This window comes from Suillus clintonianus (genome assembly GCF_016758775.1).
Source record: "Suillus clintonianus strain FC179 chromosome Unknown DEU56scaffold_30, whole genome shotgun sequence".
NCBI lineage: Eukaryota > Fungi > Basidiomycota > Agaricomycetes > Boletales > Suillaceae > Suillus > Suillus clintonianus.
In genome coordinates this window covers 329,946-357,584 of record NW_024539254.1, presented here as the reverse complement: position 1 = coordinate 357,584, position 27,639 = coordinate 329,946, and the positions used below count along the sequence as shown (strand labels likewise).

At 48.2% G+C, this 27,639-nt stretch overlaps 8 protein-coding genes across 8 annotated transcripts; 4 read left to right on the top strand and 4 right to left on the bottom strand.

Annotated features, from left to right (window-relative positions):
• Nucleotides 1-81: 81 nt before the first annotated feature.
• DEU56DRAFT_755635 (Alpha/Beta hydrolase protein) lies at nucleotides 82-1,236 on the bottom strand (the record flags this gene model as incomplete). Its single annotated transcript, XM_041349932.1, has 5 exons — nucleotides 82-488; nucleotides 564-704; nucleotides 759-781; nucleotides 836-975; nucleotides 1,006-1,236. The coding sequence occupies 5 exons, from the start codon at nucleotides 1,234-1,236 to the stop codon at nucleotides 82-84; spliced, it is 942 nt and encodes a 313-aa protein (XP_041209150.1).
• Nucleotides 1,237-3,661: 2,425 nt separating this feature from the next.
• Nucleotides 3,662-5,084, bottom strand: DEU56DRAFT_327204 (kinase-like domain-containing protein). The gene is made up of 7 exons (XM_041345689.1): nucleotides 5,068-5,084; nucleotides 4,710-5,015; nucleotides 4,597-4,659; nucleotides 4,351-4,536; nucleotides 4,266-4,296; nucleotides 4,166-4,203; nucleotides 3,662-4,119 (listed from the first exon to the last, which is right to left on the bottom strand). Exons 2-7 carry the CDS (start codon nucleotides 5,013-5,015, stop codon nucleotides 3,826-3,828), a joined length of 918 nt encoding a protein of 305 aa, XP_041209149.1. The 5' UTR covers nucleotides 5,068-5,084; the 3' UTR covers nucleotides 3,662-3,825.
• A 1,806-nt stretch (nucleotides 5,085-6,890) lies between these two features.
• Nucleotides 6,891-8,132, top strand: DEU56DRAFT_755633 (uncharacterized protein; the record flags this gene model as incomplete). Its single annotated transcript, XM_041349931.1, has 4 exons — nucleotides 6,891-6,916; nucleotides 7,007-7,102; nucleotides 7,170-7,645; nucleotides 7,831-8,132. 4 exons carry the CDS (start codon nucleotides 6,891-6,893, stop codon nucleotides 8,130-8,132), a joined length of 900 nt encoding a protein of 299 aa, XP_041209148.1.
• A 1,915-nt stretch (nucleotides 8,133-10,047) lies between these two features.
• On the top strand, nucleotides 10,048-10,910 carry DEU56DRAFT_735713 (kinase-like domain-containing protein; the record flags this gene model as incomplete). Its single annotated transcript, XM_041348469.1, has 4 exons — nucleotides 10,048-10,233; nucleotides 10,346-10,372; nucleotides 10,435-10,629; nucleotides 10,683-10,910. Coding segments are annotated over 4 exons (636 nt in total), but the record flags the coding sequence as incomplete, so codon positions are not given.
• A 1,149-nt stretch (nucleotides 10,911-12,059) lies between these two features.
• DEU56DRAFT_912169 (kinase-like domain-containing protein) lies at nucleotides 12,060-16,633 on the bottom strand (the record flags this gene model as incomplete). Its single annotated transcript, XM_041357374.1, has 22 exons — nucleotides 12,060-12,374; nucleotides 12,427-12,464; nucleotides 12,520-12,550; nucleotides 12,601-12,786; nucleotides 12,833-12,889; nucleotides 12,942-13,084; nucleotides 13,154-13,166; nucleotides 13,234-13,419; nucleotides 13,462-13,677; nucleotides 13,729-13,766; nucleotides 13,815-13,845; nucleotides 13,897-14,082; nucleotides 14,136-14,198; nucleotides 14,314-14,358; nucleotides 14,408-14,629; nucleotides 14,677-14,898; nucleotides 14,953-14,990; nucleotides 15,041-15,281; nucleotides 15,335-15,400; nucleotides 15,450-15,541; nucleotides 16,187-16,366; nucleotides 16,426-16,633. 22 exons carry the CDS (start codon nucleotides 16,631-16,633, stop codon nucleotides 12,060-12,062), a joined length of 2,817 nt encoding a protein of 938 aa, XP_041209146.1.
• Nucleotides 16,634-18,931: 2,298 nt separating this feature from the next.
• DEU56DRAFT_735753 (uncharacterized protein) lies at nucleotides 18,932-19,225 on the top strand (the record flags this gene model as incomplete). Its single annotated transcript, XM_041348471.1, has 1 exon — nucleotides 18,932-19,225. The coding sequence occupies one exon, from the start codon at nucleotides 18,932-18,934 to the stop codon at nucleotides 19,223-19,225; it is 294 nt and encodes a 97-aa protein (XP_041209145.1).
• A 542-nt stretch (nucleotides 19,226-19,767) lies between these two features.
• DEU56DRAFT_327105 (uncharacterized protein) lies at nucleotides 19,768-21,759 on the bottom strand. The gene is made up of 3 exons (XM_041345687.1): nucleotides 21,022-21,759; nucleotides 20,178-20,975; nucleotides 19,768-20,125 (listed from the first exon to the last, which is right to left on the bottom strand). The coding sequence occupies exons 1-3, from the start codon at nucleotides 21,586-21,588 to the stop codon at nucleotides 19,943-19,945; spliced, it is 1,548 nt and encodes a 515-aa protein (XP_041209144.1). The 5' UTR covers nucleotides 21,589-21,759; the 3' UTR covers nucleotides 19,768-19,942.
• A 1,010-nt stretch (nucleotides 21,760-22,769) lies between these two features.
• DEU56DRAFT_327026 (uncharacterized protein) lies at nucleotides 22,770-27,486 on the top strand. Its single transcript, XM_041345686.1, has 6 exons — nucleotides 22,770-23,945; nucleotides 23,992-24,429; nucleotides 24,483-25,469; nucleotides 25,524-26,368; nucleotides 26,424-26,775; nucleotides 26,829-27,486. The coding sequence occupies exons 1-6, from the start codon at nucleotides 22,844-22,846 to the stop codon at nucleotides 27,401-27,403; spliced, it is 4,299 nt and encodes a 1,432-aa protein (XP_041209143.1). The 5' UTR covers nucleotides 22,770-22,843; the 3' UTR covers nucleotides 27,404-27,486.
• Nucleotides 27,487-27,639: the final 153 nt, after the last annotated feature.

Genomic DNA, 27,639 nt, shown 5'->3' with positions numbered 1-27,639 from the left:
ACTCAGTATATCCTTCAATAGAGCTCTCCTCAATCCCATTTGATCCCACATATCCCATGAAAGAAAAAGACAGCACTATCATCATAAATTTGCATTACTCCAATCACTCAACCACTCCCTCACAAACGACCCGGCCTCCCGCTGCATAGCTGGCGTACACTCATGCCCCGCACCCTCCTGCAAAACAAACCGCTTAATACCCTCCTTCCCAACCTCAAGGCCCTGCACGAACTCTTTTGTCGCCACCCACGGAACAAGCGTATCGTTCGCGCCCGAAAGCACCAGTATCTTACGCCCCAAAAACGGATTCGAAGCATCCGTTGCGCGATAAGGAAGTTGAGCGGGGTCGTGAGCGCCCACGTATTCTTTGAGGGAGTCTGGGTAGTATGGTGGCTTGAAAGGGACTCCTGAGGATAATGCGCGTTGGGATATCAGTTTAGTGTAGTCTGGGCATCCGATGATGGGGATTCCGATTTTGAGGCGGGGTTCTGCAGGGTGTCATATGGGAGGTTTAAGGTTGTGAATGAGGATGAGATAAGATTAGATGGGACCTGGGTGCATACCTCGAGAGAGCGCTATCCATGTCGCGTGTCCTCCGAGGCTTACGCCACCCATACCCCATTCGACGATGGTTCGTTGGCTTGAGGGATAGAGGAATGAAGGCAGGTGGTCGATGAGGAAGGACACGTCTTGGGCCGAACCAGCTTTGCATAGGGTGAGACGAGGACGATAGATATTGGTTGGGACTTTTCACGTACTTTGGATGGTGTACATGTCGACGCTGAATGAGGAGGTATGTATCAGCGTTTATGCCATGTTATGGTACGCGACGTACGCATGTTGGTCATTGTTCTTTGCTGGATCTGGGTTCCATGAAAAATTCCGCTCGATGTTCACGAGTCTCGTCCCGTGGTTCCTGTGATCCTGTCCGTGTCCAACCCCATGACCATCAACATCGATCCGCAAATCCGTGCCCTGTGTTGAAGAGTGCTAGTGATGACTCACAAAAGCAACGATGATAAGATCTTTTGTCCTCGGCGAGCCCGCACCGGATCCATAATTCACATCGAAGATGGCTTTGGCGGTTGTGACGACATCTGCGTGCTGTGAGGATCCGAATCTGCCGTGGAGGAAGACGAGGGCGTGGACGGGGATGGTGGGGTCTGTGGAGGACGGGTGGGAGTAGACGTCTACGACTAGACCACCGACTAGGAGGGTTTGTTTGGTGGGGTCCATTGTGCTAGTACTCTTGAGGGAAGATTAGTGCGATATCATGGGATTAAAATGATTATATATATGTCCAGCTCGCTGGGTGCTAGTCCCGTGGTGGTTCCCTTGTCATGTGCACATTGGTGTCACCCGCGTACGTGGCAATTATGAGTATCAGATGATGTCGATGAGCCATCAATCAACGGCTTTCGATAAAAAGAAGTTGAGAAATGCAATCGCCGGCGAAGATCTACGACCGACGTAGTCTAACACAACGCGTCAACCCGAGAAGTTCGAATCTGGTCGCCATGGCCAACATCTCCTTCTCCTCGATCTTCTTTCCTTTATAGCTAGCCGCTGAATCCTCTCCGTCTCGAACGTTTCCTCCGGGTCCTTGATACGCTCTCTGCTATATCCTCCAAAATCTTGGTTCGGTTATCATCGAGGACACACGCTTGCGCATGGATGTTGATCCGGTGCGATCAGGGTCAATTTCAGTTGGTTCGTGCCATTCTAGTTCGAACCCCAGCTCAGTACCTTCCTGGAGGGTCTTTCGAAGATGGATAGAAATGATAAGTAGTCGAGCATTCAACATAAAAAGCGCTGACTTCAAGAATCAACATCGCCGCTTGAAGCCATATGCTGTGGGCAATGGGATCTATAAATAGTTTTCACCACGGTCAGATGATGTCTCGGAAGTGATTTTTGGGTCTCTCGTTGTCTCTCGTGTACCGTATAGTACCTGACCATGATAATTCTCTGCGAGTCATCGATATAGCTTCGATAGAAGACGTTGCACAATGCCGGTCGACCGCAGAAGATCTTTGACCGACGTGGTCTAACACAACACATCCTCTTAGAAATTCCCTGCCCAGGGGATCCCTCAGAATCCTTCGACGTCCACATCTGGGACTTCAATAGAGCCATTGCTGGCTCGGAACGTTCGGAAAATATCCACGACCTCAAATCGCATCATCCGCAGGCCTGTCCGGCTAGCTCGGACGTGCTTTGATGAAGGCATCGGAGATCTCATCACGAATCATCCTCACACTGCTGCTGCCTCCCCCACGGGTTTCTCGACGCTTTATCTAAACCAGTTTTCTCTAAACAGGATCGGCTGTCTTATTATGAGACTATGAGTACAGTAATGGTTTAACGTGACCAACCCGTTGGACCCGCCTGGCTCGATTCATATCCAGCCTCCGCCCATGGAAGTTCGCTTGGACGACGGACGTTGGACAGGGCCGAGTAGTTCGCAGCCCAGGGCTGCGGTAAGCAAGGCAAATGAAGTTTCACTACACATCCTATCGTACTGACTAAAGTGCGGAAATAGTCGAGAGACCCACGAGTGGGCGGGGCCTTCGTTACGGACGAGGCGAACGTCCAGCGATCATTGGCGGCAAGACTCATTGAGTCGCCGAATGACGGGCGCCATGGATGCATCAAATGTTTCATATATTTCCTCAAGCGAATGGACGAAGAGCGCCCAGATTGGAAACCAACCTGTCAATACGTATGGAGTATACCTTTCATTTTTGTCTTTCAGCTCACGTTCGCTACATCCCCGTATATTTTTGCCACGCATATCAATTCCACGTACGCTACCGTCGTTTTCCCTCTTCCCCCTAGTACTATATTTTGCCCGTACGATTCGCCACCCTCCGAGCCTCGTTGAATTTTTCCTGTTGTCCCCTAGGTTTCTTGCATGTGAGCGCAATTGAGTCATACACTCACTCGATTATCGATATGCACACTCATAACTGAACTTACACCATGACAGGACTCACCGAGTACGTTCTGTTAGTGTTTTGGAAAGGTCATTTTAAATACATATCCCAGATTCACAATCCTCTGAATCTTCTGTACCTGCATTGCACCGTATGTACACGGTTTGTCTCGATCTTCAACAAACACCCTTCGAGAGTATCGTGACATCGGGCCCATTGAGCCAATCCGCCCCCGCGCCGCTCTCCATTTGAGCACAATATCTAAACCTGTTCCGTCGGAAGTCGCCATCAGCATGTACATATGGTAGGATATGTGGCTACGCATCAGTTGGGTAGAGTCGCGTTGGGTCAAAGTTTCACATTTTCAAGATGAATCTGTGCCTCGACTATGCCGAAGAACATAAGTCAGGAGCTTGCAAAGAGAAGACCCTCATGCAGAGGATGGAACCTACCGAGATCGGGTTGCTGAGCCACGGTAAGCAGAGTAAAATCGTAAAGAGGTCTGCGTTCCTTCCATTAGGGGAGAAAAGTACTACGTTACATACAAAAGATAACTCATGATCATCATATCGACATCTCCCAACCGTAACAGGGGCCTGCCCAGTGATCGTTCCCACCACCAACTAAATCATAACGTTCATAATGTTGTGTGTCCTGCACATAAGACGAAAGAGACCACTCCCAAAATTACCTAGATGAAGCTGCTTTTGCGATCGCTCCATCGAGGAAGTCTAGCACCTCCTCAACTGAAGGGCGATTGTCGCTCTTGATCGACCAGCACCGCCTCATAAAATCATGATGATCCGCTGGAATTTGCACGACACCATTGATGGACTGTGAGACCAGCTCTTGGTGTTTGAACTTTGATGCTACGACTTGCAGAGCAGTCTTAATCCACCAGTAGGGCAGTTTTCCATATAGCACCTGCAGAAACTGTGTCAGGTGCCATGAACAAGGTAAATAAGAGACTGACGTGAAGCATGATACATCCGAGAGCATATATATCACTGAATTTCGTGGCACATTGCACCGTTTGACCAATCTCAAGGGCGATGAGCTCTGGCGCGGCCCAGCGAACTGCGCCAGTTTGGTAGGAGAACGCTGGGTTGGACTCTACCATGATATTCGATATGCCAAAGTCTGCAAGGCGCGGGGATCCATCGGCAGCAACCAAGACATTGTTCTGCGATCACGATCAGAGCATGGATACACGGAATGTGTAAACTTACACTTGTCAAATTGCCATGAATCACGTCGTTGTCGTGGACTGTCCACACAATGCGGTATCAGTTAAGCCGGTCGTTTCCACATATTCAACCCGTTACTCACGATATTTCAGCCCCTCGGCGATCTGTTTAAGCTAAGCTTTGAAAAATGGTAAGCTCTTGAAATCGGCTTCGTAGAAAGGGCTTACGATACGAAGTCTACCCATCGTCGTGAGACTTTTATGCGCATGATTCAGATAGGAGTTCAATGTCCCGTTTGGCATCCAGGGGGAAACCAATGCGCGAAACGGGCCGAAACCTGTCACGGTGCCATGCAGGGGCAATACATATTGATGTTTCAATACGGCCCATATCTTGATTTCGCGATCAAGATTCTGCGTAGAACAGAAACAAAGTTCAGACAAGCAGCACTTTCAGAAGCTACTCGAACACACATAGTTTATTTTGGCAACTTCGGCTTCAGTTAGACTTGGAAACCGTGGGGATTTAACCGCTACCTGATAATATAGTGAGCACAAAGCATGGACAAGATGGATGTCTGAATTACCTCTGCCGTACTTGCGCCACAGGTCAATGTGCATTTGTAAATGTCTCCGAGTCCACCAGAAGCCGTCGGAAAACGGGTTTGCCTGGTGACGTTACTGGGCTCCATAACGAAAGAACCGCACGTCAATATCTGAGGGGTCGCGGTCCGGATTAAAGTGCCGTGTTGCGAGTCCGCTTTTTCAAATATGGGGTGGGATGCACATTGGCCGTCTTGGAGGGTATACACAAGGGAGGTCCGGCTATCGCAAGGCTGGTCATCAAAATCCCCAGCAACGTTAGATTCCTGGCCACTTCGCCACAGGTTCATCTGTTACTGAGAGTGAGCTACGTCATAGAAGGTAAAAGTAAACTCAATGTACCAGACGCTTGACAAGATTGAACATACCGACGCCTGACGAATAGCCACGGCAGGGTTCAGAAAAAATCCTAATCCCTACCAGCCTCGGAAATGCCATCTTATACTGTTTACATCGGGAAGTTGAAAATTCATCCAAACGTCATGATAGCGCCGACAAGTCGGAATTACGACAGGGCAGTTCAAACTGCCATGAATGATACACGTTGAATGAATGAGATATTCACGCAGCCTGAATGCTGTCCTTCCACTACATAACTTCCCACGTTGCACGAGGCGGCAGTCCACGTTGCTCCGCATAACGTATTATACCTTTGCCAGTCTGCTAAGCTATACTTGACTCTAACTCATAAGCGTCCATCTTGAACTCACGAGTTCGGGTGGTATGTGGGAATTGAGCAAGCATTCTCCAGTCATTATCGTTATATTCAGAAAACACGTGTACCTCTAACCTCGTCGTGGACAGTGAAGGAGATGGAAGGCCCAGAGAGGGCGGAAATAGGATGCAACACGATCATGGGGGAATTGGCACCGGGTACCGAGAGGGGCAGTGCCATGGTCTACAAGGTAGCAGCCTGAGGAGGTTGAACTTGAGCGTTGTAGGCAAAGGAAGACGCCAGCGGCAGGTCTTCGTGGCAGGGTTGGGCATGTGGATAACACCAGGCATTATCAAAAAAGTATGGGACAAGGGGGAACGCTCGTGGGAACGATTTGGGCATTTTCGCGTAGCCCACATGGCCCCGGTTAACGCGCTTGTGCAGGTTATCTCGCTTAAACCTCTTTTTGGAAATATCGCGTGGTTTTCTCGCGTGGTTTTTTCAAGCGCCGACTCAGTTCCATTTCTTCGTTCCATACATAGGCAGCACCCCTGTGTTTTGCACAACTGTTGTGTATATACATGAAATTAATTATTGAAAATTCAAATGGGAGGGGCAAATTCTGACAGATGTTGAGAAACCACTGTGGACAAGCAAATCAATGAATTGAATTCAATGTGACTGAAGGAATGGTGATAGGAATGAGTGCTAATGACCAAACATGGAAGTTGGTTTTATGTACATGACAGGAAATATTTATTGAAATTGAACTAAATGAGAATGGGAGAACCAAAGTATGGGAAAACAGGAGGACAGATGGATGGGAGGATGGGCAGGAGGATAATGGGACAATGGGATGACAATGGGAGGACTACAGGACGACTATGGGACTATGAGAGGACAATGGGATGACAACAGGAGGACAATGACAACAGGACAATGATGGGAGGACTACAAGAGGACAAGAGGACAATGACAGGAGGATAAATGGGACAAATTATGATCTCAAAAAAATATAATATATTTCAAAACCTGCTATGATTATTAAGGAGTTGAGGTGCCACAGGCACCTCCCAAAGGAGCGTGAAGCGCTCCACTGCCTTCCTGTGCCGAAGGCACAACGGGTGTGGACTCGTCTAAAAAGTAAGGCGTGTAGCGCCAAGAACGGTCCTCGCTAGCTCGCGTGGTTTTCGCCTATTTCGCCAAAGGCCACATGGGAGCGCGTAGGTACGCTTAGCTCGCTTAAACCTCTTTTTGGAAACTCACGTGGCAACGGGCGCGAAGCGCCCCGCTGCCTTCCTGTGCCGAAGGCACAACGGGTTGGACTCGTTCTATAAAGTAAGGCGCGATGGGTGGGAACGCTCTAGCCACCTCGCGTGGACGCCACGTTCTGCCACATGGTTTGCGCTTAGCTCGCTAAAACCTCGATTTGGAAAGTCGTGTGGTTCTTTTCGAGCGCCGACGATTCCTGTGCACCGCACATCCAGCGTTGCGCCGTTCCCTTCCGCACATGTCGAATTTTGTTTCGACGGACAGGTGAGTTCCTGTCACTAAAGCTGAGTTCCTGTCACTATAAGCTGACTTGCATTGTGTGATCAGTGTTGACAACCACTCACCATTCTGTAGCTCTCAACAGCCTCCAGGCTGCACACCACTGCCTTCTGTCACTGCAGTGACATCATCCGAGTCCGATGTGCGATTCTCTGCTTCGTCGGACGTCACGTGAGTCATCTTATTTTATTTTATTTCGTCTAATGAAATAAAATGTTGAAAAACACCCCTACTGCAGGCATCCCTGCACCCAGGTGTTGCCCCCCTTCTGCAACCCCCAGCATGGCTATGCTGTCCTACCACCATCTTTGCCTTTCTCTCGCACCACTGACTGGGAGGCCCGACTACGTGACGACTGCCACAAGCAGTTTCACGCTCGACTCGAGCGTCGAAAGCTCAATGATCCTTACAGTAAGATAGCCTGTCGAGAACGCACTCACGCATTGGAGCAGTATATCCATGATGTCTCCAAGAGCACTGCAAAGATACGACAATCCATGGAGAGGAGCAAAGAGGAGCATGAGCACTGGATGAGGAAGCAGGAGAAGAAGTTGCAGAAGATCGTTGATGTTCGTCTAGCAAAAGAACAGAGGGAGAAGGATTGTGCAGATCAACGAGACTGGCGAGAGTTCATTGGCAGTCAAAGGGCATGGGCAAGTTGTGAGGCCCAGGTTAAGCGATTTGATGAGAGGCTCAGGGAGGGACCACCACCAGGTTGGAAGTTGCCTCAAGGCTGGACACGTTCTCTTCCACCCACATGCAAACTCTTTTAGGTTTCTCTTTGATTGATTGGTACTTTGATTATGAAATAAAAGAATCTTCAATGAACAATGCTCATCTTGGAGACAAGAGAGATTGGGAGATGAAAGACAGAAAATTGTGAAATAAATAAATGGAAGGACAGGGGGACGGGAGAACGGGAGAACAGGGGACGGGAGACGGGAGACGGGAGACGGGAGACGGGAGACGGGAGACGGGAGACGGGAGACGGGAGACGGGAGACGGGAGACGGGAGACGGGAGACGGGAGACGGGAGACGGGAGACGGGAGACGGGAGACGGGAGACGGGAGACGGGAGACGGGAGACGGGAGACGGGAGATGGGAGACGGGAGATTGAGAGAATGGCAGAACGGGAGATGGGAGAACGAGAGAACAGGAGAACAGGAGAATGGGAGAATAGAGGAACAGGCAAATCAATAAATTATAAAACAGCACAAAAATATGTGACTGGGGGGACGGGAGAATATGGGATGGGGAGAACTAATAAATTTTACCATAGTACAAAATGTGAGACTGATTCCTCTGCCAGCAGGATTTGTGCAATGTATGATTATTTTTATTAATTATAAAAGTATACAAAAATTCAAATTCAAATCATGATCTCAAAAATAGTCAAAAATACAATATATTTCAAAACCTGCTATGGTTAGTGGGAAGACAAGGTGCCGCAGGCACCTTGAGCAGAGCGCAAAGCGCTCTGCTGCCTTCCTGTGCCGAAGGCACAACGGGTGTGGACTAGTGTGATGGAAGGGTCGTGGCAACGTTTCATGATTAAGTTACATGCGCTTGGGTGTCACGTGGCGAACGACGGCGGTCGTGCGAGTGTACATTGTGCCCGAAAGCGGGTTCATATTCAACTTGTCTTTTATCAATTGCTTTATCTTTGCAACTTAAATGCATATCTGATATGGTCATTCAACAGCCCTGGGCCATCTTTCGAGTTTCCCGCCGTGTTGTTTGACCTGGACAATGAGGAAGACAAATTTGCAATGAGCATCGGTGGTATGTCCCAAAAAATGTTTCCTTGGCACTCGGATAACGACTGATCCCAAATGAATGTACGTCGTAAACGTTCTCAAACTGGGAGGCCCATCATGACACTTATCCACAACGCTCATGTGCACAAGCATCATGTCAAGCGTTCCTGCCACACGTTCACCACATGTACTTCAAGTTGGTGTGCTTTGACTAATACTCTGATTAGCGATGCCAATGAGGTGCGGACTTGATGATTCTTGCGCAATCTAAACTCCATCTATCCCCGGAAGGGGCCCGCTCATCATTTGATTGGTGCGCTATCCCCCATTCTGTTTCATTTAAGTCAGATTGCTGATATCGTGCAGCTGCAAGTTGATCGGGCTGTATTTTGATGGAGTCAATGAACTCTAGATATATGAATGTCACAGAATATTTCAACATGTACAGCGGCCTTAAGATTGTTTCCCATACAAGACCTACAGGTGAGGGGTTTCAGCGTCACTAGCAAGCCAACCTGACGTATGTATCACCAAGGGCAAATATGTTGCTAGATCTGTGTTGTGCATTCTATGGTTTGGGTTGCGAAATCTTGAGTGACCCAACATACTGCATCGGGTAAAAGAAGTTTCGTTTCATACTCGAAGGATGGCTTTGATGCTGCGGCCCTTCAGGCGAGTCTGAAATCTGAGATCTAAGAGTCTCTTTAAATGTGAACAGTATACTCTGCCCGCTTGACCACATTTGGATGCAAAGGTCCCCGGGCGAGGCCGACTAGGGACCTTGAAAACCCACAGTTTCTTATGCAACGCGATGGATATTGTGAAGAGGGCCACAATACACGAGCTCGGCTATATGATCAAATCGCTCGTACACCACGAGGCTTTCAATATCTTGTTAAAAGAGCACATCAACTACAAAGTCGACTACATAGAGTTCGTCATTATTTGGTGTCCGAGTCACCATGTTTTCCCTCTCGCTCTGCAGGTTATGGCTTGAGAAGGTCGTGAGAAAACTTAGGCTATCCACGACTACCACACACGATCTCACAAGATTCATAGTCAAGCAGTCATCCGATCCTATAGCATACGGTAGTTTCGGGGATGTGTGGAAATGCATCTACACTGTGTCTGGCTCTTACCTGGAAGTAAGTGTCTCGTGTGTATGGCCATGTTCAACGATCTGATTCTCTGACAGGTAGCAGTCAAGTCCATGAGGATTGACGTCGCAGGCGACTCGGACGTTTCCAAGGCCAGAATTACTCGAGTACGTTCGCGGCTTCCATTAAATCTAACCATGATAAGCTTGCTCATACTAAATGGCTTCATAGAGACTCTTGACCGATTTCCATGCCCGGACACAACTGCAACACGAAAATATTTTGCCTCTGCTCGGTTTCAGTCGCGATTTCGGACCATTCCCAGCGATGGTTTCTCCCTGGATGCACAACGGCACGCTCAATATATATCTTCGACACAATTTCACAGAATTAATGATTGAATCTAAACTACGAATCGTGAGTTGTTTCTCCAAACTACATGCCGCGGTATTAATCGGAACCGTAGTTACGGCAAGTCGCTGCAGCCATCAGCTACCGTATGTGGAATCTCAACTAGCTCGCAAAAACGTTGACTAAGAACATTGTAGTTCACTCGAAGGGCATTGTTCACGGAGAGCTTACTGCCGTACGTACTAGTATTTGTCTGAATCCCGCTTGCAATTCTGACTTTTTGATCTGAAATGGCAGAACAACATTCTGATAGATTCGAACCGTAATGCTCTGGTAGCAGACCATGGAATCCTCGCCCTGTGTCCCGAGTCCCCCAATACCTCGTACCTCAGAAACAACGTGCGATGGGCTGCTCCAGAGCTTTTTGAGGAATCGTCGACTCCTCTAAAGCCGTCGAGTGATATTTATGCATTTGGGTGCATCATGTTCCAGGTATTTCGCGTTCCTAGTTGCGTTTGTTGGCAACTGATTCAAATATTCCGCAGGTTATGACAGGCCAACAGCCTTATGCAGATGTACACGACACTTATCAAGTCACTAGTATGATATTCCACGGCAAGAAGCCCGCAAGACCCTCCAGTCCACCTATCGCTGATCCCTTGTGGGATTTAATCCAGAGATGCTGGAGTGATAGGCCGAGTCGTCGACCCTCGGCTGTTGAGGTTTTGAGGTTTTTAGGATCAGATCAGGTTACTTCTCTGGAGTTCCAATAGGACAATTGTACAGAAAATTAAATCCCGAACAAACACTATGATACAAATTGTAGTATCCGATGTTCTTTACTATAGCTTATAACATAACTTATGTGCATGTATGTCCGTTTCACTTGGATGGTGCACCTGTATGGCACTGGATCTGTTCAACTATTCTTACACACAATATGCACACATACACAAAGGATTTACATAACACAGAGTCGCGTACCGTTGCCGAGATGAGTATCAGGATGCTTTGGGATTAGCGTGACTTCCCGTTTTGGTAACACCGCACGACGACAAAATCGAGCTCGCTGTTGAGGACAGCGAGCTCAAATAGTTGCCCAATCCTTCACCCTTTTCACTAGTTCTTTTGAGGGAAAAAAATCAACTGTAGCTAGTTAGCTATGCTATTTTGACCATAAATCTTCCATACTTACAATATTCACCCATTCCTGTCATGTATTTATACTGGGCGCTCTGAGGGGCTTATTATGGGCTCAATTAATGGTGCATTTATTGTATAAATATATTAGAACTTCTACAATGCCAGAAGTATTCAATTAGAGTCCAGAAAATACCAGAAAAGCGGTCAGGGTTGGGGGAGGAGGTGGGGAAGGAGGGTTGTGTTGTCCAAAAGTAAGCATAGTTAAGCTACAGGTGATTTTTTTCCCTCAAAAGAACTAGTGAAAAGGGTGAAGGATTAGGCAACTATTTGAGCCTGCTGTCCTCAACAGGGAGCTTGAGCATTTTGTCGTCGTGCAGTGTTACCAAAACGGGAAGTCACGCCAATCCCAAAGCATCCTGATATATCTCGGCAATGGTACGCGACTCTGTGTTGTGTAAATCCTTTGTGTATGTGTGCATATTGTGTGTAAAAATAGTTGAACAGATCCAGCGCCATAGATCCAGCACCATAGAGGCGCACTAGAACTGTTACATACCTAATACTTGCCAGGTACTACAAACGATGGGCAGAGTACAGAGGAACTGGTATTTACTATGACTGAATCATTGCCCGTCCTTTCATAAATTTCAGGATCTCTTCGTCAGAAGGCCGATCTTTCATATCTTCTGACCAACAACTCTGCATAAAATCCCAGTCACGGTCAATGATGACAGATATGGGCGGCCTTTCGGGTTTTATTCCTTTGGATATGTGGTGGATTATGGTCGCTTGGTTGCGGATGTAATGGTATGGGACTTTGCCCTCCAGAACCTGCAGAAGGAGATGAGTCGGTTCAATGGATAATACAAAATATAACCACGTGCCTCCAGCATGATTCCTCTGAAAGAGTACACATCACTTTTCGGTGACAAATTGATTTTATCATCGGTTGTCAAGTATTCTGGCGCCATGTACGGCATGGTGCACGAAGGGTTGGTAGGCAATAAAGCTTCACTTGTCCTGTCAGGAAGGAAGGCAGAGAGACCAAAATCAGTGAGGCTTGCTGTTTCGTTCTCGTCAACGAGAACATTATTCTAAGGAAGCTTCTTTAGTTTAGCATTCGTAATTTCATAGATGTGCACGCACGCCGCTCAAGTCGCCATGGACAATTGACTGTGAATGGACTGTCCAATTCAGCATTAGTTGACTTTCACATTAATGACAAAATAGTGAACATACGATATTGAAGTCCTTGAGCAATGTCTTCGAGCTAAAGGGACCTTAGTGTACTGGTTATAGTGCGAACATATAGGACCGAACCAGTGCAAACTTCCTGTTGTAAGAAAGCATTTTGTGCTGACGCTGAATGTATCCGGTCAGCGCTCCATTTTCCAACCATGGCGAGACAAGTGCAGGGAGGGAGCCAAAGCCATCTGCAACTCCCCAGAGAGGAACAATATTCTTGTGCTTAAGTTTCAACCATAGCTTAATCTCTCGGAACAATCGCTGAAGGGGAGTCAGTTGAATGAAGGTAGAACACATGGCTACTGACATTAATAATTTTCAATATGTCCACATCGTTCCTCAACATTATTGCTTTGACTGCGACCTAAATTGCTGTGAGGAAAGCAAAATGAAAAGATATATTATGAGACACTTACGTCAACAGAGGTTGTCATGGAGGAGAGCTGGCGGCGGGAATCCACTTGTTGGACGCTCGCAAAGATGTTTCTCCGACTGAGCTTGCACTTATGAACATATGCAAATCCTCCGGCATCATGGTAATCTTGGTCAGACCGTTGGACTGAGTTCGTTAGATCGACAGCACTGAAGACGATGAGCTCAACAGCACTACACAACGAAGATAACTCACCCGAAAATTCAAACTAAGACAAAGTAGAGGACCTTCTCTATCGAATGACGGGATTTCTCCGCTAATAGGCACTGTCGCACCAAGTTTAGGTGCACTTTGCCAATCTTTGCATTCAAGGTCTGTTGAGTGCGCAAGATAAAATTTGCAAAGATCATACCTCCAAGGTTGAACGAAAAGGCTCTATGCCCTTTGCTTTCTCCGAAAGCACCCGACTCTCTTCGGAAATCCACCAATACGGCACCTTTCCTGACAACACCTGGAGAATACTGATATAAAACGCATCAAAACTGGTTTACTCCAGAACGCACCAGAATAGTGACGCAGCCATACGAGTATACATCTCCGGCTTTGGTTGGCTTTGGTGCTCCAGTCCGGCCCGTACGAACAATAAACTCAGGTGCAATGTACCTCGCATCTCCCAGGAGCTGCTCGCTGAAGATCAAACTACTAGCTTCAGCAAGGATCATGGAGTGACTGAAGTTTGTGATGCGTATATGGCCCGATCCATCAAGGAGCACGTTGTCCTAGAAATGTGGTGAGAATTTTATTAAGTAACGTGAGTAGCTGAAGCATACGCCTGTTAAATTGCCATGCGCAATATCCTTCTTGTGCACTTAGGACACGTATGAGTTTCATACATGAGCAGTTACGGGATACTAACAATATTTGATACCATCCGCTACCTCGAGTAGCTGCTCATTCAAGATCAGAAAAGTTATCCATACCACGAAACATCGACTTACAATATTGAGCTTCCGATGCGTAGATAAATTGGAGTACTCTCGTTGCAGGTAGTCATGCAACGAACCGCCTGCCATCCATGGATATACAAAGGAGGGGAGAACTCCAAAACCCGTCGTCATTCCATAGAGGGTAAGGATGGTGTCGCGCCTCAACCCTTTTCTAACAAACATCTCACGACGAATCCTCTGCAGAGCAATATGTACATGATTTAGTAACGATTTATTGCATGTTTACTCACATTGCATATCTTTTCCATATCGTTTTGACTGTTGACATCTTCCCTCAAAGTCTTGACCGCAACCTGTCGACTGATGCATTACATAGAGTTTCGTGGATCAATACAAATGCACTGACCTCAGTCTCATTAACCTCATTATCACTCAACTTATGTACCCACATGCATTTCAAAGTCGCACCGACGACGTCCAAGCTATTCGCATGGCAGTCACACTTCCTGAGATCTGCTTTCAATATTCAATCCACTGGAAGTTTCGACAGCATCATCTTCACAGTGGTTTCCGTGATGTTTGTTTGTGACCACAAGAACTCCACAATCTGGGCAATCAATGGGCGGTGTTCGCTATTCCTCAACAAGCATTGTCGTGCGAACCGCTGAATTCCTTCGTCAATATCAGTTAGCTGGGGGAATGGTTCGACCCCCCGTAATACTGCTCCCATAATGGCAATAGCACCCCCCTTCACGTGGTGATAAGGTTGATGTCCAGAAAATACCTAAGTGGTATCAGCAACATAGAATCAAATGAGAAAACCCGACATACCCGCATCATAATACAGCCATATGCGTAAACATCGCCGGCCTTGGTTGGCTTGCTCTCTGGCTGTTCCATTCCCTCAAGCAGCACAATTGCCTCCGGAGGCATCCACCGGCTATTGCCCCCGTGAAAGGAGCTAAATGTAGTGTTGTCCGATTCTGCAAGAATCATCGAGAGAGAGAAATCTGCAAGATATAGCCTCCCATCACCACTGACCAGGATGTTGGTCTGAATTATGGAACCGTTATTTCTGCCCGGAGTATGGTGGCAAACAAAACCCACATCAGTCATGTCACCATGGACAATATCCTTATCGTGCACTACAGGAGATTAGTCAACTAAAGTGCAAGACCTCCAGTACTCACAGTACTGAAGACCGGCCGCTCAAATAAGGACTCAGCCTGTCTCCTCAAATACGAAACACATACCATGGTTAACTTCTTCTCTCTCGAAAGACCAACTTCCCGTCTCAAATAGTCGTTGAGTGTTCCATTTTCCATCCAAGGAGCGACGAATGCGGGAAGCGGCCCGAATCCTTCGGTAACACCCTCAAGGGGGAGAATGTTGCCGTGCGACAATTGAATCCAAATGTATCCCTCGCGACGAATCCTCTGGTGAGTTCAACAATCAGTGAGTGGAACGGTGAACTACTTCATCCCCTAACATTGCCTGTTTTTTGTACTGATTCTCCATCCGCACCGGGAGGGATCCTAACTGATTTGACTGCGACCTTGATTGCGATAAATAAAACGATAAATATTCCGTTGTTTTAAACGTACAGGACGAGCCTCAGATTGTGTAGACATAGAACATTTCCAAACATTGCCAAGCCATCCTGAAGCATTGGGAAACCGCTCCAGTCTTCGGATGGCTGTCGGAGGAATGATATTTGGTTCGAGCTTAAACACAACAAAATGATGATACATTGATAGCGCAAAATGAAGGTCGACTTACAACAGAGTTGTGCATTGTAAGGTAAAATCCTCAGTGCGAGAGTCAACAGCGTACAATAATGTGGCATCAACCTTATATGCACGATTGAATGAATGTCACGAATACCTATATTTGAGCATCTTCGACGACACGAAGACCACGAGGCTGTCAGGGCCAGCACTATGTGGAAACAAGCGCGAGCCCTGAGGCATGAGGCCCAGTAGAAACCGCCTATGGCGTGGTACGACGAGAACGGACATCGTCTGTTTTTTTTTCTTGATTAGGAAAATATCGGAGCACAACATATGTCGTCGGGGCGCATCACATATACTGCATGCTGGGGCACGCCCTCCTCTGACAACATATGTTTTTGGTTCAATTTTCAGATAAAATCATATCACGCCATATAAAGTAGTACAGCAAAATGAATCAATTGATATGACGAGAAACGACATGCTACGACAGGGCGTGATATTAGTACTAATAGGTATCATGGCGGCATAAAAACAGGTGCGGGGGCATCCAAAAACAATACAGGGCAGCGGGAAAACAATGGATGGCAGCACAGTAATGTCGAAGCTACCAGCGGCAGATGCTGACGAGTGACTCAGCGACTCGATGACGCTGGTCGAGGAAGACGACAAAGCAGTAATGTCGAAGCTGCCAGCGGCAGATGTTGACAAGTAACTCGGCGGCTCGATGATGCCAGTCGAGGAAGACGACGAAGCAGTAATATCTGAGTCGCCATGCAAAGACCCAGATTCTGAAAACACAACAGGCAAAACTTATCAGCATAGTGTACAAATCATAGACTTCACGTACCCTTTAGACGCTTGTGAGTGGCTTTGGTATCATCAGTGTCACGTGCACGCTTCTTGCCCTTTGAAATGATGAGAGGTTTAGCTTCTAGATCGTTAATGTTGCCGTCAACGTCGTCATGGCTGCCTGTCGCCTCACACTTTACGACCTTCTGGTTGTCTTTGAACGCATATATCCACCCTTTCAACTCAATTAAAAAAATCACGTCCATTTATGAATGATATCATTACCACTTACACCTATGGCCTTGGGAGGCGAAAAATCAGCAGAGAGGTCCTGTAAAAACTGAGATTGTGATGATGAAAATGACAAAGAGACGAGGACAAGAAAGTGCCCGGCGTGGGTGTGGATGGTAAGGACATGATGGTACAGAGAGAAGTTATGAAGTCATAGGCACACACCAATGTAGCATGTACCGGCTAAGTCCGAACGTCACAAAATCTTTCATGTATGCAATGCAATGTGTGCACAATACGATGCGTAGCTTCGAAGGATCGAGAGAAATGATACAAAATGAGAAATTGTGATGTAAGGATCAAAAGGTACAACGCAATGCGATGTAAGTGATGCAAGGAACAACGCCAAACGATGTAACGACGATGTTGTTTTCATTATCTACCTGATCTGGCCATATCCACTACGGTATAAACATAAAATAATCAGAACCCATCGTACCACGCCATAGTGGGTTTTCACTGGGCATGAGGTATGTATATCCTGTACTGATCGACATTCTGATGGGATGATGAGATGTGCTGCATGTGCATGTTTTCAAGTTGCTGCTTGCTATTCATTGACATCGTCCTCCAATAGTCCAGACCTGTCCAGACACGAACATTGATTATTTAATCAACCAGCCTTATCGATGCCGGGTGGTACAATATATGGCACGAATAAGTACCATCAAGTTGGCGCGCGATAAGCTTCCCATGTGCTAGCATAGATGCTGCACTATCATGATGTAGTGTCATTATCACGGTCTGTCCCGGCGGATCCGTGCGCCTCGACGTAGTAAGAAATGTGTACTCACCGTGAGGAGAAAGCAGAACCGGAAAAGACGTTCTCTGCCGTCATTCTCTACAAACCACCAGAGTTCTTCGGGTAAATCTACAGCTGGGGCTTGCACAATGCACATCCCAGTCGATGACGCTCCGTGGGCAGTCTATTTCAATACATGTACGTAGTCCCTTGAGGCCTGGTCAATTCTAAAATGTCGTTGTCAATGTCGACTTGAAGCTTACGGTCACCTCACGTAAATTACCTACACGGACCCTAAACCTTTCCTAATTTGTCCAGATGCACCGGCGCCGCCAGCTAAACCTTCGCATGGGAGAATTTCTACACCTTGTCGCACCGCGAGTATCCTCGTCCTAATCCTCGCTGTATAGAGAGACCTCAATCTTTCAATGTACTAAGTAGTTACTAGCTAGGTATTGCTAAACCTTGTCATGTAGGATTAGTTCCTAAACCTTTACATGTAGTAAATATTGCACACCAAACCTTTCCCTAAATCAAAGTCTTTTGAATATTTGAAACATGTAGCTAGTACTGCATGAAAAATTGAATAAAACAGACACTAGACTACACGTGTCATGGAAAGGTTTAGGAGGAGGTTTAGCAATAATACATCAAAAGGCTATACTACTATGTATGACAAGGTTTAGGCCTAACTTAAGGCTCTATACAGCGAGGATTAGGACGAGGATACTCGCGGTGCGACAAGGCGTAGAAATTCTCTCATGCGAAGGTTTAGCTGGCGGCGCCGGTGCATCTGGACAAATAAGGAAAGGTTTAGGGTCCGCGTAGGTAATTTACGTGAGGTGACCGTAAGCTTCAAGTCGACATTGACAACAACATTTTAGAATTGACCAGGCCTTTGGAGGGTCACGTAGGTAGATCAAATAGAAGGAAGATTAAATTGTGGCATCAAGGCTGTTGAAAAAGAAGGCTACAGCCTGGTGCCGTAGCGGCATAGCCCGCCGGAAGTTTCCGGCACTCCGTTTTCCTTTGCACCTGCCCACCACTAGTGTTGCCGCCGAAGTGAAGTGACTTCGAGGTAAATTCGCTTCACTTCGAAAACGTGAGACTTTGGTTGACTTCGTTGTTCCGAAGTTGGTCGAAGCGGCACTTCGTCCACTTCGAGAGGTGAATCGAAGTTATTACATAGATTAATCATCATCACTGCACGTCCAAAGCCCTGTAGTATGTGCTTCCTGTCTCTATCATATTGCAATCATAAAACATCACTGTATATCCTAAGTATAAGCCTTTCATACATGATCTCGAACATTCAAATCGGTTCCGCGATTGAATTGAATTTGTGAGATAAATTTAAAGGCTACCAACAATGTCTTCACCTTTCACGCTGGAAGAGCAAGTGCAACGAGATTTAGAGGAAGACAGGAAAGATGCCGAGCGAGAAATGCAGCGCTACGCGCATTTTTTTCAATCATTCATTGAATCATTAATATTGAATGAACATATATTTCCACTGCTTTTCCGCGTCGCAATGGATGCCCTTCCCGCGCAGGCTTTGTCTGTCCCTTCCGAACGAGTTTTCTCGTCTAGCAAAGAGACACGCACAGATCGGCATGTTAACCTCTCACGAACTGTTCTCGAAGCTTTATTACAAGTACTCAAGTTCTCTTACAAGCAAGACCGGCTGAACTTCACGTCCCATCTCATTGCGGAGGAAGTAGATCATTCTATTTCAGGGCCAGTATCTAGGAATGCCATAGATGAACTCATGGCAGCAGACAAGCTTGATGAACTTGCTCAGCTGCTTGCAAACCTTTCGTCTTAGATTATGTTGTAGCAACATTTGATTACTAATTTGTTCTACTTACTTGTGACTTCGCGAAGTGTAACGAAGCGCACTTCGAATAACTTCGTTGACACCGAAGTCTACCGAAGTGTCTCAATTTTCCACTTCGATTCACTTCAGTTCGCTTCGCGGCAACACTACCCACCACTCCCTTTATGTAATTAAGCACTTCACGTTCATGGATTTACATCGATCATACCTGCGCTCAGAATAAGTTTGCTCGTCTGGCGCGGTCGGATTCGCAAAAAGTTGTCCTGTCCTCCCAGCGGCTTCGAACTACGCTCTGTCCAGCCCGGCCACAGGTTGTGCAGAGGATCTATAGGTTTGAATCTGGTATAAGACACTAAACAGAACGGACTCGATGAGTCCTATATAATTTCAGTAACGAGTGTGTCAGAGTGTATAACTCGCCCCCACTCTTATTGTCAGAGACCGAGGAAAACGAGGAAAAAGTGAACGAGGGTAGAATTATCGTGTAAAAAGGATGTATGGAGATGTAGCGAACGTGAGTTGAAAGAAACAAATAAAAAGAGGGTATACTCGATAATCGAGGGGCTGTTTCCAATGACCTTGGCCCTCATCCACTCGTTGGAGGAATAGATGGAGCCTTTAATGCATCCGTTACCCATAACCGCCGAAAATCCCCCTCTTCCACGACGAGGGACTACAAGTTCCAGAGTAGGGAGCAGGAACTGTCTATTCGGAGTCTCTCCACCGTTTCAGCAGCTTCGTCAGTAGGTGAAATAGGATGTTTGTTTTGTTGCGAGACTGCGTTTGCTTGGCTTCATGCGGCTCTGGGCTGTGAGCCTGTCCAACGTCCAAGTCAACCTCCATCTGTGAGGGAGAAACGACCTGGATATGAACCGAGTCAGGGCGGGCCTATAGTTGCATCACGATAAACGTTTCCTGTAGTCATACTAAGAGCGCCTACCCATGTTAAAGTGAGCCGATCATGTTCCAAGAAAAACCGGTGAAAGTCACGCGTCGAGAAACCCGTGGGGCAGACAGCAGTAGCGTAAGGATGATATGCAAGGAGATTTCCAATGTCTTCTTCAAAGCACGTCTGAGCTAGCCGACCAGGCTTGCAGATGAGACGATCTGGTGAATTGCGGTCGCGGATATTGCCCGGACATTCGGAGCGAGCAATGGTCCTACTGAAATCCCAAATCTGCACGTAGAAGGAACCTTCGGTAGGGAGTTCCTCCAGTCTTTGCCCTGGTTCAGGGGCACGATACTGAGGAAGAGCATAGGCCATTTTTCTGCCGAAAACGCTGATTCGGTGGCTTGGATGATGCGGAAAGCATCGCGCATACTTGGGTCCCCACTCCAACCAGGGAATCTCGACAGGTATCTCTGAGTGTACGGCCTTTGCTGAGAAGATAGCCATGTCGATAACTAAAATTACCTGCCATGATCTGGAGAGAACTTCTAAAACCATGATTTGTGCCTCCGGAGAGGTCACGTAGTCGGGCATAAGGTCTGGGCGAGCCGCTGCACCATGGAACGACGGTGTAGCATGAATGACACAGGGCGATGATAAACCGAACAGTGGCCGAAGGTATCGTTGCACTTTCGGGAGGACGTACACAATTCGGCGCCGAGGTGAGCCATCAAGTTCTTGTAATGTGTACAAGGCCATACGGCCTGAGTCCGGGCCAATGACGATGATCCTTTGTTCGTCAAGTAGATGGAAATCTGCCTCTGTCCAACCGAGTTCGTATAAGGGATACTGCTTATGCTGAGTGACAGAGTTTCAAAGAATAGAGTGAACTTACACCCTTCGCAAGTCCTTTCCTCCAATCTATCACTTGTATGAATATGTTGGATCGTGTCCCCAGTGAACCGATATTGGTTGTGAAATAGAGTACTACTATACGATCCCCACAAATCGCAGGCTGACCCACAAAAAAAATATGATGGTCAGGTGCCATAAAACAAGGATGTTTGCACTCCAAGGAAGTGCATGCAGAATCTGGGTGTGGACGTTGCGATGAAACCGACCAAAATGTCACCGAAAAGACGTGGCGACCTTGCTCGGCGAGGTTGGACGACACTGCGACCGCAAGGTCCTGCAGAGGGTCTATGACAACTGACCGCACATAGGACATATATCCCAGCATAGGCAATCTTTGCACGAACCATATCTGAGATCGCTTGGTATTTGTGTCGCACCCCCGAATGAAGACTTGAGAGGCAGCGCACATCCACCAAAGCCCACACTTCACGGATTGTATGCGCGAAACGATGTCGACGAGGTGGTCAGTAGCCACTGTATCTTCGAATACATTGTTTAGGTGAAAGTCAGACCGCCACATGGATGCCAATCTTTTGAGTGAATACATCTTGCTGGAAACGTCGAGCCAGCCAAGGGTAGAAGCCTCTGTAAAGCCTTCAGCGTAATGCTCGAATAGGCATTGAATGTCGGGGGAATTCTGGGCCACATGCCAGAAGGTTTTGCAGGCCTAGCGTAACCCAAAAGTCAACCTAAAATCATGGAACCACGGGAAAGAACCGACTAATACACAGCGAGAAAGGTCTTTGAAATGGAGGAGGAGCAGAATGTGACATATGAGCTCTGTAGGAAGCGAGAATATCCCAACCGACGTGTGTATCGTTTTAGAAGGATTCGAGACTTCAACTTGCAGCCCCGAAACTTGATGGTCATTAGGAAGGGGCCAAATTTGTTTTGCCACACTTGACCTATGAAGTGACAAGGCGCCATTCATCACGTTTATAGTTTTGGAAGAATTCGAGGCTTCAACATGGAGGAAGTTCGAATCTTGAAGGTCTTCCGGTAGGGCTTGAATTGGCGCCGCCAACATTGGCTCAGGTGTCCTGGGGGGACGCTGGTGGCTGGTGGTGGACCCCATAATCCTGCGAGTGCATATGATGGCACTCCCCCTAGTAGTAGTTGAATGTCGAACCCGTTGAGCAACGTCAGCACGAAGTTCGGCCACCGACTCCGCGGCGGTAAAATGTGGGAAACTGACGGACCAAACTTCCATGTACACCTAACAGTGATCCATCCTTTTTCATTGACCCAAAATGCGATGAAGGGAAGGGTATCTTGAAGATGTCGGGTCTGGGAGGCACAGGATGATACACTGTGGATTGTAAGAAGGCAACTATGGGTAGGTAGATTCAGAGGCGACGGGACCCTCGCTCTCATCAACTCTTCGGACTAAATCAATGATCTAACTTACGGTCCACAACTTGTTCCTAAGCACTAACGAATATTTTGACGTGGCAGGTGAATGCATATATATGATGTGGATGAAACTCCGAGTATAACTCAGTGAGCGCTTGAGCACTGGCGCCTTGCTTACTAATCAGCAAAATGACCTTGTACGAAAGTGCTGCACTGAAACTTTCCTGGGTGAACTTCTAGGGCTGGGCTAACCACAGGACCCGTATATAAGTATGACGCAGTATCAGTAGCTATAGCGCGCACAGTGGTTGCTAGTACGTACAGCACCAACTCGGTGACCGAGTGCTTTCGGCCGTAATCTAGTCTGTCCGAACACATGATGTTAGAGTCACAAGTTTTATATTTTTATCATCTCTTGACTACTTTCACGGTTGTCCTCAACCGTCAAAATGGCCTCAGATGCACTCTCCAGAGTGCTCGCGAGGTTGCAGAATCTGCCTGTGATGTCTCTGCCCACAGATTATCCCCGATCGACTGGTGCTAATAAACTCATCGAAGCCGCTCATCTAGCAGATCTTTCAGAACAGACCTCGCTCAGTCTTTTGAAGCTTGCACTTCATGCAGAGACCGAAGATGGCGAAGACGACGAGAATAGATCTTCTGAAACTAGACCATCAGCCTTCCATCTACTACTCTCCGCTTTTCTCGTCCTCCTACACAGGTACACTGGCGATACGGACTTCGTGATCGGCTCCTCTTCTGCCGCTGCAAGCTCTCCTTTGATTCTTCGACTTTCTGTGGACCCATCAGATTCATTCTGGACTATCGTGCGTCGTGTTCAGCACGTCGAACGTGAGGCCGAAGCAGACCTGCTGCCCTATGAGACCATCGTACGGGCTTTACACAAGGACAAAGACGACTCTGTAGAAGCATCCCGTCCCCTCTTTCGTGTTCGTTTCTTTGATGAAACAGATCAGCCACGGGATAACTTTATCAGATCTACCAGCTTAACGTCGGATCTTACTATCTTCGTCACGCGACCCCCCACTACCACACGCGCCTCCTTAGCTCCCCATATCTCCCTTCGAATCCTCTTTAACTCCTTGTTGTTCACATCTGCTCGCATATCATTCATCGTCGAACAGCTCTCCGTGCTTCTAAGGAAGGTTTCCGCTAATCCAACTGCCTCAGTCGGGTCTGTTCCACTCTTGACGACCGCACAACGCGAACGCTTGCCCAACCCAACAGCAGATTTGCATTGGTGTGACTGGAAGGGAGCCATCACAGATGTGTTCTCCCGCAATGCGCAGAAATGGCCTGATAGGCCATGTATCATTCAAAGCATACCTGCCTCGATTCCTAGCGAACCGCAGACAAGGCGAACTTTCACTTACGGAGACATCCGAAGAGCTTCCAACATCCTAGCGCACCACCTCCTAGCAGGTGGTGTGAAGAGGGAAGAAGTCGTCATGATCTACGCACATCGGAGCATCGAGCTTGTCGTAGCTGTCATGGCAGTTCTCAAAAGCGGCGCCACGTTCTCAGTCATAGGTGCGATATGTTGCGTGTCTTTCAGTTCATTTGTAACTCGAGTCAGATCCTGCATATCCGCCTTCACGTCAAATAATATACCTTCGGGTAGCTCAACCTCGTGGCCTGGTTGTCCTCTCAGGAGCAGGCAAAATTGCACCCCCTGTGCGCGAATTTCTATCCATGGAACTCAAGATCCGTGTCGAGGTACCCGCCCTTGAGATTACCCCTACCGGCCACATACTTGGGGGCGCGAACGACGGAATCGATGTCTTGAAGTCGCAGATCCGTCTTGCAGAAACGGATCCTAATGTCATCCTAGGACCCGATAGCATCGGTACACTTTCCTTTACCAGTGGAAGCACTGGTATCCCCAAGGGCGTTCGAGGACGCCATTACAGTCTCACACATTTCTTCCCTTGGATGGGCAACCGCTTCTTGCTCACCGAAGCCTCCAAGTTCACAATGCTAAGCGGTATCGCACACGATCCCATCCAGCGTGATAGTATGTACTATATTCTACCATATACACGTCTGCTGATAACGTCAATATTACAGTTTTCACGCCCCTGTTCTTGGGCGCAGAGCTTCACGTACCCACTGCAGACGATATCGGCACACCCGGCCGTCTCGCAGAATGGATGGACGACAGCAAAGTCACGGTCACGCACCTAACTCCCGCCATGGGCCAGTTGCTCTCCGCACAAGCTACACGCCAAATCCCTTCCCTACGAAACGCATTCTTCGTCGGTGACGTTTTGACCAAGCGCGACTGCCTCCGCCTCCAGGCGCTCGCCACGAACGTGCAGATCATCAACATGTATGGCACGACAGAGACGCAGCGCGCTGTATCTTACTTTGCGATTCCACCCTTGTCCGTGGACGCGACTTTCCTTGCCACTCAGAAGGACATCATGCCTGCTGGAGAGGGCATGGTTGACGTGCAGCTCCTTGTTGTCAACCGCAGCGACAGAAACGTCCCTTGCGCAGTTGGAGAAGTCGGAGAGATATATGTGCGGTCTGGAGGTTTGGCGGAGGGATACCTCGATACCGAAGCCACTGCCGAGAAGTTCGTGAACAATTGGTTCTCTCCTTCTACTCTACCCTGGAAGGACACCATTTTGCATCCGCCTCAGGGCCTCGCTGGACCTGAGTCACGTCATTGGAAGGGCATCCGTGACCGGATGTATCGTTCGGGCGATCTCGGTCGGTATCTCCCTGATGGGCGTGTTGAATGCACAGGACGTGCAGATGACCAGGTTAAGATCCGTGGTTTCAGGATCGAGCTTGGGGAGATTGATACGTTGATGAGCCAACACCCGCTCGTGCGCGAAAATGTCACACTCGTGCGGAGAGACAAGGACGAGGAGAAGATCCTCGTCAGTTACTTCGTGCCTCTGCAGGGATCTAAGCTGGATGGCTTTGCCAGCGAGCACACGGAGGACGATGACAAGATCGATGGCAAGAGTCCGAAGTATAGACGGCTCATCAAGGATATTAGAGAGCACCTCAAAAAGAAACTGCCTAGTTACAGCATACCAACATGTATGGTCTATCCTTGCCTTCCTCTACCTCATTTACTCAACTTTCTTTCTGTAGTGTTCGTCCCGCTGCATCGCATGCCCCTCAACCCTAACGGTAAAATAGACAAGCCCGCGCTTCCCTTCCCCGATACAGCACATGCACACGCTGCGTACTCCGAACCCAAAAAGACTGTTAACGGGCGCACAGCGAGCCCTACCGAACAAACCATGCGCACTATCTGGGCCAGTATCCTCCCGAATGCGCCCACACCAATCCCCCTCGACGAAAGCTTCTTCGATCTCGGTGGTCACTCCATCCTTGCCACGCGTCTCATCTTTGAGGTCCGCAAAGTCTTTGTCGTCGAAGCTCCACTGGGCCTTATCTTCGACCAGCCGACAATCACCGGCCTCGCTTCGGCGTTAGATGCGCTTCGTAACCCGAACTTTGGTATCGCATACGGGGACGCTGAGACGCGCCCTGCGACGCCTGTCGTGGATGGTGTCAAGGCACCTGCGAAACTATCCGCTGCTATTCAGTACGGACAAGACTATGAGGCACTTGTTCAACGCTTGCGACCCTCATACTCACCGATGTCTGAGGACTTCAAGTCTGGTGCTGTTACTGTGTTCTTGACAGGTTCTACAGGCTATCTCGGAGCCTTTGTCCTGCGTGACCTCCTTCAGCGTCTTGATAGGGTTCGAAAGGTCATCTGTCTCGTACGTGCGCCCAGCGTCGAACAAGGTGTGGCGCGCCTTCGAGAAGGGTCTACTGATCGTGGCGTTTGGGATGAGCAGTGGCTCACATCGGGTAGACTCGAGGTGGTGGTTGGAGACCTTGGCCTTGATTTGTTTGGTATGGGTGATGAAGTATGGTCACGAGTCGCTGCTGAGGCGGACGCTGTCTTGCACAACGGTGCCCTGGTGAGCTACTCCGCCTCTTCATGCATGCATTGGTATCTGATAATTTATTGCACAGGTGCATTGGGTGTATCCCTACGAGAAGCTTCGTGCACCGAACGTGATCGGCACCCTGACTGCTGTGGAACTCGCCTCGACGAAGAAGCAGAAATCACTTGTTTTCGTTTCATCAACATCGGCGATCGACACCGAGCACTACGTGCAGCTGTCTGATTCTCTGGGACAATCCCAAGAGTCGCGGAGAGGGATTCCGGAAGATGACGACCTCGAAGGTGCGAAATTGGGTCTCAAGTCCGGCTATGGCCAGAGCAAATGGGTGTCCGAGAAGTTGCTCTTTGAAGCTGGAAAGAGGGGCTTACGGGGCCATATCGTGCGGCCTGGCTATATTGTTGGCGACTCGCACACCGCAGGTACGGAGACTCCTCTCCTTTGAAATGCAGACAAATTTATCATGGGGCTCCAGTGACAAACACCGACGACTTTATTTGGCGCATGGTCAAGGGATGCGTTCAGCTCGGTCTTGTCCCAGATATCAACAACACCGTGAATATGGTGCCTGTGGATCATGTTGCTCGCTGCACTGCCCTCGCTGCCGTGGAACCCCTGCCGAATGCCGCACAAAGCGTATTACACATCACTGCGGCGCCCCCTCCAACGTTCAACGCCATCCTCTCGTCATTGGCCGAGTACGGGTTCCCTACACAACAATGCGAGTATCTAATATGGCGTCGCAAGCTGGAGCAGCACGTCATGGAAGTCCAAGATAACGCCCTATTCCCACTTCTTCATTTCGTCCTCGATGACTTGCCGACGAGCACAAAAGCCCCCGAGCTTGACGCCACTAACACCATGGCGTTGCTGCGCTCCCAAGGGCAGCCATGTACATTCACCGTTTCGGATCAACTGATGGGAAAATACCTCGCGTGGTTAGTTGGAGCGGGTTTCTTGCCAGCGCCGTCTTCGTCAGCGCCAAACAAGGCGTTGCCCCAGTTGGCTAATGGTACCGCCATCAAAGCTGCAGGTCGGAGTGGTGCTTGAGTGGCAGGTTGGATAGGCAATTTATTCATGCTGTTATTGGTGTTTTCGTGCGAAGAACGACGAGAAAGACTGTCGTATTGCCTCATTCTGCGATGAAAGTTTCCAGATGTAAGACGCATCATTGACAAGTCGAGTGTATGATCGGTGGTCTGTCACATCCCCACGATGGTCCGGCGGATGAACCTTTGGGCTAAACCATTGAAGATACGAAAAGATATATCGATAGGAGGGGCTGA